Source organism: Bos indicus, chromosome X, assembly GCF_029378745.1.
Source record: "Bos indicus isolate NIAB-ARS_2022 breed Sahiwal x Tharparkar chromosome X, NIAB-ARS_B.indTharparkar_mat_pri_1.0, whole genome shotgun sequence".
Taxonomy (NCBI): Eukaryota; Metazoa; Chordata; class Mammalia; order Artiodactyla; family Bovidae; genus Bos; species Bos indicus.
Window position 1 is genome coordinate 115,018,866 of NC_091789.1, and position 12,135 is coordinate 115,031,000.

The window sequence follows — 12,135 nt, forward strand, 5'->3', positions numbered from 1 at the left end:
TAGGAATGTACACTGACACAACCACTATGTAAAACAATATACAGGGTCCTCAAAAAAGCTAAAAATAGAACCATCATACAGTCCAGCAAGTTCTCTTCTGGGTATTTATCTTAAAAAAATGAAAATACTCCTTTGAAAAGATATATGCACTCCGCTGTTCACTGCAGCATTATGTATCATATCTAAAACATGGAAAAACCTAGATCCATTAATGGATAAATGAATAAAGAAATTGTGGCATACACACACACACACATACACATAAAATGGAATGTTATTCAGCCATTAAAAAAAAAGAAAGCTTTCCATTTGTCACAACACAGATGGGCCTTGAGGATATTATGATAAATTAAATAAGTCAGACAGAGTAAGACAAATACCATATGATCTCCCTTATATGTAGAATCTAAAACAACAAAAACGATAACAAAAAACAAACTCATGGACACAGAAAACAGACATGATTACAAGAGAGGGATACGGAAGTAAAATAAATGGCTGGTTTTTGTTTTGTTTAAATAAACTGATTTTTTTTTTTTTTTTAATACTAATGACAGAAATGTAGCAGACCTGTCCTGAGGTGAAGATACTGAAAGAAAGACCACAGCAGATATCTAATAAGCATACAACCTGTCATGTCAGTTCCAATGCTAAACTCTCAAGAGTTTCTGAGAAATCCATAATCAACTAAAATACTCTTTATTTGTTGTCTCATCAGGTTGACCAAGGACACACTGTCCTTAAGTTTGACTCTACAAGCTGCCAACTGATCAGTTTACCCAAAAAGTGTGTAAGCAAGGCCCACTATCTATTCTCTGCAAGGTTTCTCCTTTTCAGTTTAAATATTTCACTCCACATTCTTCCTGAATGCATGATTTCTGAGAAGCTGGATATAATTCTTATCTTTGTCTGTCTACAGGTTAGGTGTTTTTCCTTTGGCTTTTTTTCAAGATGTTTTCTTTAATTTTTCTACAATTTGAATATAATATGCCTAGGTATAAATGTTTTGGGACATTTACCCTGAGCTTCCCGGATCTGTGGTGTGATGTCTGACATTAATATGGGGAAGTTTTCAGTCATTATTTTGGGGCCTCCGTGGTGACTCAGAAAGTAAAGAATCTACCTATAATGCAGGAGACCTGGATTTGTTCCCTGGGTTGGAAAGATTCCCTGGAGAAGGGAATGGCAACCCACTCTAGTATTCTTGCCTGGAGAATTCCATGGACAGAGGGTCCCTGCAAGCTACAGGCCACAGGGTCACAAAGAGTCAGAGATGGACATGACTGAGACACTTTCACTTTTTTTTCTTTCAGTCATTATTTCAGTTCAGTTCAGTCGCTCAGTCATGTCCGACTCTGCGACCCCACAGACTGCAGCACGCCAGGCTTCCCTGTTCATCACCAACTCCTGGAGCCTTCTCAAACTCATATCCAGCGCGTTGGTGATGCCATCCAATCATCTCATCCTCTGTAGTCCCCTTCCCCTCCTGCCTTCAATCTTTCCCAGCATCAGGGTCTTTTCCAATGAGTCATTATTTACTTCCAAGGAATTTTTGTATATAGAAGGGATTTATTTTTCAAATATAATTGGTAAATAAATACCGTTCTATGAACAATTTAAAAGCACCGATTGCTTGTTGTGTTACTATGGCCTAACTGCTTCATCCCTTAGAGTGCATCAGAATCACACGGCAGGTTTTTTAAAATACAGATTGCTAGGCCCCACCCTCAGAGTTTCTTAATCATAAGATGTGAGGTGCAGCCTTATCCATCTACCCTCCACAATACCACTGCACCAAGTTGCAACCATGGTCAGAATTTATCAATGGAGTGGGGATGAGTGGAGCATCAATGTTGAAAATTTTAAATCTGGGATACCGAGTATGACTCTTTTCTCAGTCCAAAGTAACCTAAGTGGAGTCCTTCACAGAGCTCCTTCTCATGGACCTCCACAGATATTAACCAGGCCAAGCTGTACTCAGATGGCAACCCACTCCAGCCTTCTTGCCTCGAAAATCCCGTGGATGGAGGAGCCTAGTAGGCTACGGTTTACAGGGTCACAAAGAATCGGACATGACTGAGCGACTTCACTTCTTCACTTCACACAATTAACACAGAAAGTGTTCCCTTCTAACTCAACCATTCAATCTGATCTCCACATTGGTTCTAGAAGGTACACACTAGTAGCTTAATATATACTCAGTTGTCTGGAATGGGATAGAGAAATATATAAAACCTGAGTGTGTCCCTTTATGCTCTCATTCTTTCATTCATTTATTTAATTTCTCAAGCAGTATTTGATATCTTTTGTTTTCCATGCAATTTTCGGAGAAAGCAGCAGTGAACAACAAAACAGAAGAGGCTGTTTCTGTTAAGAGGCTAACATTCACCAGGAGGAGGCAGGGTATAAATATTACTGGGGATCAACACCATTGAGAAGAATGAAGCAAGAAAGAGAAGGACTGAAGGAGGTACTAATTTAGAGAGGGTACTGGGAAAGCTTCTCAGATAATATGATATTTGAGCAGGATCTTGAGTGAAGTGGGCAAAGGAATCGTGAAGATATGCAAGAAAATAAAGCTCCAAGCAGAGGGAACAGGAAGTACAAGGGCTTTGCAAAGGGATGAGACTCAGTGTTTTAAAAAGCAGAAACTAGGCCAGTGCCCATAATGCTTTATTCTAAAAAATGCAGCAAACTCCTTGAAAACAACTTGTGTATACCATTCTGTTGGTAAAAATAGAACCATAATAATTTTATAACAAAAGAACATATTCATTTCTAATATATGTACATATTTTATAACACTATGGTTAAAGTGTTACTCCTCAGTATTCAAACTATTTACACCTTGTTTTTTTTTACATTTTTGAACAGGTCAAATACATGTTTATAAGATGTGAATCTTATTAAATTGCAGTTTCAAGGGAAATTGCTTGATATTATCAGCATGTCAATTGGAAGGTAATAAAATATTAATGTTTACTGTTCTCTAATACTAATGTATCAATATATCTTTTTCTATCTTGATGTCATTATGTTTACAAAGTAATGCCTTTAAGTTCGGAGCAACTGTAATTCAAAGTCTCATTTTAAATCACACTTGTAATCTTTTCTAGCTAAAGTTTAGATTAAACTCTGAGGATTCTGTATAAAAACATAAAACAAAACCCATTCTGAATATGAATGGTTTGTATGTACTTGGAAGAAGGGAGCTGAATGAAAGTCAAAGAAACAACCAAAGTGCACATGTTGTTTTCTCAAGACAAGCAATGCTTATGATGAAGAAAAGAATGCACAGCTATACTAGCCAATTGGAAATATTTCAAAGAATGTAAGGCTCTCAGGGTAGAAATGTATAAAGTCTTATTACTCAAGAGTAGAACCAGGGAGTGTCCACCTGAACACTGAAATAGGTCTATCTATGATCACGTACTTGCCTTGGTCTTGGTATATGGACCTAATATGACCTATGCTATGCTATGCTAAGTCACTTCAGTCGTGTCCAACTCTGTGTGACCCCATAGATGTCAGCCCACCAGGCTACCCTGTCCCTGGGATTCTCCAGGCAAGAACACTGGAGTGGGTTGCCACTTCCTTTTCCAATGCATGAAAGTGAAAAGTGAAAGTGAAGTCGCTCAGTCGTGTCTGACTCTTCGTGACCCCATGGACTGCAGCCTACCAGGCTCCTCCGTCCATGGGATTTTCCAGGCAAGAGTACTGGAGTGGGGTGCCATTGCCCTCTCCGTAATATGACCTACCTCCTCAAAATTCATACTTAGTGATTTCCAACATGACCATCACAATGAAATAGATGTAAGACACTGTCTAGTCAAGTTTCACTTGATCTCAACTAATAACGTACAAAGTTTCAGTAGTGTCAACTAAATTTAATACTTTATAGAGTTGAAAATATCATCAGCGTTATTAAGGCAATCTTTCATTTCTAGAGCATTTCTACATAATTTTTATCATTTATTCTTCAAAATAAATTAAAGATGCATCTTTTATTATTTCCATTTTAAATGTGTTGGGCCCCAGGGCAGGCTGTTCCAAAATGTGCCTCGAGCATACTGATTATTCTGAATTCAAATTACTTAAGAAACAGCCAATGAAAGAGGGACACTTTGATCCCCCCACCGCTTGTCTCCCTGCAAGCAGAAGGTAAATCCTTCATGTGTAAGATGCTCTCCCTGCCTCTACCCACACTGTGTTCAGATTCCTCACTAATTAAGGACCCAAAGCCTAAGTTTCTTTGTCCTGTAAATTCCTCACAAATTTATTGCTTCTTTGTCTAAAAAGTATAAAAGGTTTGTGCTTTGACCACTTTTTAAGTCCCATTTCTATGAGACCTTCGCACATGATTAAATTTTGTTATTCTCCTGTTAAATCTGTCTTGTGTTAATTTTATTATTAGTCCAGCCACAGGAATTCAAGACAAGTAGAGAGGAACTTTCCCCTCCCTGACACATGTAAGGAAACCGGTCTTGAAAATGTTATAGGACATCCTACTTGTAGAACAGAATACATGCTGCACTCGGGCCTAGAATCCATGGATTCTGTGTTCAGTTCTATGGCTCCTTCCATATTCTCAGACTACAATCTGTGATCATTAAAGCAAAAAAAAAAAACTCACCTTTTTGACAGTTTTTCCAAATAACATGTCGGGCATTCTCATAATTTGTGTTCATCCAGCTAAGCAGAATCCTTTCAGGATCAGAATATATGTTGCTGGATGCAAAATAAGCATTGACTTTTGGTGAATTTTGCATATATACAGGGGGCAGATTATTGATGCTATATGGTACAATTCGGGATAGTACCAGAACCTGAAATTTGGATAAAAGAGAGAGAGATAATTTTTACTACTGGAATGGCAAAATAAAAATTAGTATTTAGAGAGTAAATACTACCAAGCAGAGAGTAAACAGACACCACCAAGCAATTCTCTGCCATCAACTGGATGTCCTACAGTTCAACTCAAGTCTGACACCATCTATGCAAAGGGTACATCAGAGCCCACAGGTTAAGAGAGCTGTCTCATAAGACTGTCCTCCATTTCAGATGTCCATCACAAGCCCAGGTCACCTGTGCTTCTGACTAATGAGCTATCTGCTGGAGGTTCCAACAACCCCTTCTTTGGGTTCAATTAATTTGTGATTACAGCTCAAAGAACTCAGAACTAGTTTATTACAAAGGATATTAAGCGACAGGAATTAACAGTCAGATTAGGAGATACATAAATAAATCCTTGGAAACAAACTCTTAATGCCTAGTAATTTGTACCACATTAAAAACCATCTCAAATCCTATAGATATATGTACAGCATATCCAGGACATGGAACGCATAACTTGATGTGTCATTTGAGCCAGTCGTTTAAAATGGAAATGGATATACAGAAAAACATCAGTGCTATGAAAATATTATTTTTAATCTCACTTTTATTGGAATAATGCATGAGAGTGACCTTCCCTGCAAAACTAGTACATCTCAACATTGGAAAGAAGGCTGTTGAATTCACAGAGGTCACAATAAAAATATTTAATTCAGTAGTGCTATTTTGACAGTGTTCATAACTTTTTTTCTATTTCCTTTTACACTGTATTCATGACAGAGGCATATTTTTAATCCCACATTTCCCTATGAATAAGAGTTCATTTGCAACACTTTTTCTTCTTGTGACCAATGACTCATTCTCGAGGAATCTTACAAATTAATCTTTAAATAACAAAGGATCACTCTACATAAAGCATGGACTTTCTCTGGCAAAGAGAAGAAAATGTCATCATATACTTCTTGCACATACAGTCGACCCTCCATATCCACTGGTTCCCCATTGTGAGTTCCACATCCTTAAATTCAACCAACCACAGATAGAAAATATTCAAAATTATTAATACAAAAAGCAAAAAATTCAATTTGTCCCATGCTGACAACTATTTATATAACATTTAAACTGTATTCACAACAATTTACAGAGCATTTATATTGCATTAAGTATGATAAGTAATCTAGAAATAATTTTAAGTATATGGGAGATTTGAAGTATATAGGAGAATGTGCCTGGGTTTTATGCAAATACTATGCCACTGTATAAAAAAGACTTGAGCATGCTCACATTTTGTTTTGTGGGGGATCCTAAAATCAATCACCCTTCAATATCCAGGGGTGACTATATACTTATTACAGATGTGGAGAGTTATTCATATATTCCCTATACATGGCTATATCCAAATAAACTGCAATATCTGTTACCGCATGTGAGAATAATTGTGTTTCCACATTGTATTCCAGTGACATTATGGACCACTCCTGCAAATCTATTTAATAAAAGAATTTCACCAATTTTGCTTTCATGCCAGTAATATTTTATTGAAGCTCATTTAAAATACTCTTCAGCAATATGATCCCTTGTACCATTTTTGTTTGTTTTCTACAGAGGTATATAATTCTGAATAATGTTTCGGTATAATTGGTATCTTGCCTCCTTTACTAACAAATATTCCTATTTTATTATAGGGAGATTTTAAATTGGTTTGGGGAAAATGTGTTTAATTAACCAGAAAAACCATTGCTCTTAGTTTAAAAATATCAATATATTTGACATAACTGTGTACTATTAAAAAAAAAAAAAACCTTTCTGACAGATAATACACTGGGAACAAATGAATAAACAGTATGCTATGCTATGCTAAGTCACCTCAGTCGTGTCCGACTCTGTGCAACCCCATAGACTGCAGCCCACCAGGCTCCCCCATCCCTGGGATTCTCCAGGCAAGAACACTGGAGTGGGTTGTCATTTCCTTCTCCAGTGCATGAAAGTGAAAGTAAAGTCGCTCAGTCGTGTCCGACTCTTAGCGGCCCCATGGACTGCAGCCTACCAGGCTCCTCCATCCATGGGATTTTCCAGGCAAGAGTACTGGAGTGGGGTGCCATTGCCTTCTCCTGAATAAACAGTATAATTAAACTTATTATTCAGTTATTCATCTGATCACCTTTTTATTTTCCAGTTTCTTTTGTAGAAATATGACATTCAATTCTTATAGCACATACAGATTCATCCTTTATAGTACATAAAAGCCCTCTTAGTGTAATATAGGTTTATATTTAGAAGAGCATTCTGAGTTTAAGTGTTTCTCTTATTGTTTTCACCTCTCGTATGCTTCAGTGACCCATTTTTTAGCTATCAACACATTTTTGTGAATTGGGAATATAATGCAAGGAAATAGCAACAACTAAACATGCAAATTTAACAAGCAAAAATAACCAAATGACATAAAATCAAATTGGTTAAGACAAGCTATATCCTGTTATCTAAACTATTAGCAAAGAAGAAATGACAAAGGCATTCTTGAAGTGCACGTATGACCTATAGGAAAGAGACAATTAAAAACTAAAGGGATTTGTGTGAAAACCACAGTCTTCTATTTCTAACTTGTGAAACATCTCAACAACACTGCTTGCTTTTTTTAAAGTGAAACTGTCAATCCACTACTGATTTAATAGAGTGCTGAGAGCTACATGCTTCAGACACAATCTATGGAGAAACACAGCTCTGCAGATGATCTACAGGGCAATCATCCATGCCTATGAGTCTATCACTGAATCAGTGAAGAATCTCAACTACATGCTGCCATTCAGATCAGTTTTCAGACAAAAGGATCAACCCATCTGGTAATTATACATAGCACCATGATACAGCAGGACCAAAATTAATTTATCATGCTCTCTTGCTTGTCCCTCTGTCTGCCCTGAACAAAATCCTGTTAACATCCCTTGTCTTGTCTTTCAGTGACTGGGAACAAATTCCACTCAGTCACCCAAGCCAGAAGCTCACTGTGGTCTTTGACTCCTCTGTCTCCTTCACTTCCATAAGTTATTGTCATTCACCAATTCCTGATTTCTATGCCTGATATTTATGAAAGCTGCTCTTTTCTCATCTTTCCTACTACCACCAGTATTCTCAGTACCATCACTAGTCACAATAGTCAAAACATGGAAACATATATGTCCATCAACAGATGAATAGATAAAGAAGACATGGAATATTATATGGAACACAGTGGAATATTACTCAGCCATGAAAAAGAACAAAATAATGCTATTTGCAGCAACATGGATGGACCTAGAGAGTATAATGCTAAATGAAGTCAGGCAGAGAAAGATGAATATTAGATAATATTGTTTGTATGTGGAATCTAAGAAACAAATAATATAAATAAACATATTCAGAACAGAAATAGAGCCACAGACATAGAAAACACGCTTATGGTTACCAAGGGGGAAAGGGGAGGGAGGGGAAGGATAAATTAGGATAGAATTAACATATACACACAACTATACATAAGGTAGATAACCAACAAGGACCTACCGTATAGCACAGGAAACTATACTCAATATTTTATACTAACCTATAAGGGAAAAGAATCTGAAAAAGAAATTATATGTGTGTGTGTGTGTGTATGTATGCATGTATGTGTGTGTGTATGTATGTATGTCTGTGTGTGTGTATGTATGTATGTCTGTGTGTGTGTATATATGTGTGTGTATATATATATAGATCTCACTTTGCTGTACACCTGAAACTAACACAACATTGTCAATCAACTGTACTTCAATAATTAAAAAAAAAATTCCCAGTTTCCATAGTGTACCAGAGTGATTTCTATAGAATGCAAAACTGATTATATCAATCTAGTGTTTAAAATCCTTCAAGATTTCTGTACTGACCTTGTGCTAAAATCCATGAAGTTCAGATGCCTTAGTTTGACTTATGAAGTCAACCACGATCTATTTTCTGACCGTGCTCATAGTCTACTCCTCTTAGTCCCAGCCATACTGTGTTTATTCCTCAGAATATACAATGCTCTATCAAACCCCAGGCATTTCCACTTTGAATTTCCGTTAACTTGAAAAATGTTATTGCCCCATCCTCCAATAAAACTCATCTATTACCTCTGTCACACAAATTGTATAATCTTTCTCTCTAACCTATGCCTCACCTTGCCTGCCAAATCCTCCTCATTGTTCAGGGCTCAGTTTAAATTCATCTTTTTCCTAGAAACCTTCTCCAAGGCACAGGCAAGTTAGGTTCCTTTTTATGTGTACTCATCCTTAGTTCTTTGGGTTTACCTTGTCATAACATTTGTCATAGTTTCTTGTAATTGTATTTATTTAATTGCTCACACACTCCAGGACACAAAATCCTTGAAAAGACAGGCTATATCAAGTTTACTTTTATACCCCCAGGGTCTAGTATAGTACCTGGATCATAATAGCTGTTGAATAAATTCATTCAACAAATATTTGCTGAGCCTCTACTATGTAGCAGGCACACTATTAAGTTTTGAGTTCACAAGTGATATGTGGTATCTAAATTCATAGACTTTTAGTTGGGGAAGATGGGTTAAATGAACTAGACATATACATGAATGCATGCGGGAGTGAATAAATGAATGGGTGAGTGAAAGAAGCCTACAACCAAGAGTAGGACTAGTTTGTCCATAAACTATATGCAGCTTTTCTGTTTTGGACTTGCTCCTTTTTATCAGTAGACAAAATTATATATGATACAGCGTGGAGTTAAGAAAGTAAAGAAGATAGCTTTTTTTTTTCCCCCCTCCAAATCTATCTTTGGGTGAGAGTCACTAATACCCCCATCATTCTTGTGGGAATTACTAAAAAAAAAATACAGGATTTCTCCTCTTGACATCCAGCAAGATAGACAGGGCAGGTTGCTGGGGGAAGAAAAGGTAGAGATGGGGGAATAACTGGGAATCAAAGAGCACAACGAACTCTGTAGAGGGTAGGCCTAGGGGGCTGGCTGCCGTGGAGGAGTTCAGAGTGCCAGAGGGCAACAAGAGGGGCCTGGGCTCTTGGGCCTGGGCTATTGCTCCCCAGTAGAGAACAATAAGGAAGACAGCAGAAAACTACATCAGATAATCTTGGAAGAAAGTATGTATGCATGTTAACCTTTCCTTGTTTCTAAACTGGGGATTACTGGTCATGTATGGATGTGAAAGTTGGACTGTGACCAACTGCACCCTTGAAGTTAGGTGCAGCAATATGACCAAATTTTGCCCAGTGGAACATGAAATGGAAATGATGCCCTTTGCAGATGATATCCTTAAAAGGTATTTACTTGTCTTCTACTCTTTTATCTGCTCTTCCCTGTTCTGAGAAATGGATCCAGAAATAAAAGTCCAGTACTGAGGATGGAAGAGTCATCTACTATTTCTAAACCACTTCTCCACAATTTCATGAGAAAGAAAAATAATTATTCTATCTTATTTGGGCCACTGTGATTTTTACAGCAGGATTACCTGTACCTTAACTAACACACTATTCCTATAAATCAACCAAAAAAATCCCAAAACAGTTACCTTGTATATCTGAAGGAATACATCAGTCCATGATCGTTTACTCCAGACTTCAAAATCTGTCATATCTATAACAACAGAATGCTTTCCCTTAGGTATGTGGGAAAACTTGGCTGAGATAGTAGTGGAAGACTATAAGAAATAATATATTAAAATATTAATTACAATGCAAGGGAAATGTAAATCCAAAGTTTTAATTACTTAGCATATATATATATTTTTTTCTTTTTATAAAACATTTACATGTCCTTTATACCCATTCATCCAGATTTCCAACTCTCCATGTGCCAGTAACAGAAACTATCAACATAGACGGCTTTCTGGAACTCACAGCCTCTATTTGAGGTCATAGAGTTACTCATTTATTGTACCTGATAGGTCACTCTGTGGCAACAGTGGCAGTTCAGTGAATCCAGTCACTCAATATTGTCTGATTGTTTGCAATCCCATGGACTGCAGCATGCCAGGCTTCCCTGTCCATCACCAGCTCCTGAAGCTTGCTCAAACTCATGTCCATCAAGTCGGTGATGCCATATAGATGCAAAATTATTCTGAATTCTGAACCCCCCAAAGAGCCATACCCTTAGGATGAAGCCACTGGAACTCAGCAGAGTGCTGAAGAACAGGCCTCTGGATCTTGTGCTAACATAATGTGGTGACTATAGTAACAGTGTTACAACTAACAGAGAGTTTCCTCAAAGCCTACAGACTTCTCAAGACAATTACTCTTCTCAATATGTCTCCATAAAATGAATTGCATAATATGAAAAAAAAATGACTATCTTGCTTAATTTCTCCCTATTCTCCACTAAAACTTAAGAAGGGAAGTGGCAATTTTCAGGTAATTGGAAAAAAAACCAATATTTTCTTTGAAAGTTATATATTCTAAACATGTATTTTAAGAAAAAATTTACATAAGTACAGACCATTCTTCATTTCTAAGTCCCTTAAAAGAAGCAATCACCTGTATATTTAAGAAAGCCATGTAATCTATTTTGCATGGGAACTCCACAGAGATTTTTAGACAAATAAAAAATGGCTGTCTGGGGAGGCCTTACAAATAGCTATGAAAAGAAGAGAAGCAAAAAGCAAAGGAGAAAAGGAAAGACATAAGCATCTGAATGCAGAGTTCCAAAGAATAGCAAGGAGAGATAAGAAAGCCTGCCTCAGCAATCAATGCAAAGAAATAGAGGAAAACAACAGAATAGGAAAGACTAGAGATCTCTTCAGGAAAATTAGAGATACCAAGGGAATATTTCATGCAAAGATGGGCTGGATAAAGGACAGAAATGGAAGGGACCTAACAGAGGCAAAAGATATTAAGAAGAGATGGCAAGAATACACAGAAGAACTGTACAAAAAAGATCTTCCCTACACAGATAATCACGATGATGTGATCACTGACCTAGAGCCAGACATCCTGGAATGTGAAGTCAAGTGGGCCTTAGAAAGCATCACTACGAACAAAGCTAGTGGAGGTGATGGAATTCCAGTTGAGCTATTTCAAATCCTGAAAGATGATGCTGTGAAAGTGCTGCACTCAATATGCCAGCACATTTGGAAAACTCAGCAGTGGCCACAGGACTGGAAAAGGTCAGTTTTCATTCCAATCCCAAAGAAAGGCAATGCCAAAGAATGCTCAAACTAACACACAGTTGTACTCATCTCACATGCTAGTAAAGTAATGCTCAAAATTCTCCAAGCCAGGCTTCAGCAATATGTGAACCGTGAACTTCCAGATGTTCAAGCTGGTTTTG

General features: G+C 37.3%; 1 protein-coding gene across 4 annotated transcripts in view; it reads right to left on the reverse strand.

The window, feature by feature from the left end:
* Positions 1-12,135, reverse strand: part of CFAP47 (cilia and flagella associated protein 47) — a 562,308-nt gene that overhangs the window by 355,590 nt on the left and 194,583 nt on the right. For all 4 annotated transcript variants that reach the window (XM_070784977.1, XM_070784976.1, XM_070784975.1 and 1 more), the window contains 2 exons: positions 10,382-10,510; positions 4,634-4,826 (listed from right to left, as the gene is read on the reverse strand). In XM_070784977.1, coding sequence (XP_070641078.1) covers positions 4,634-4,826; positions 10,382-10,510 — 322 coding nt within the window. The remainder of the gene's footprint in view (positions 1-4,633; positions 4,827-10,381; positions 10,511-12,135) is intronic.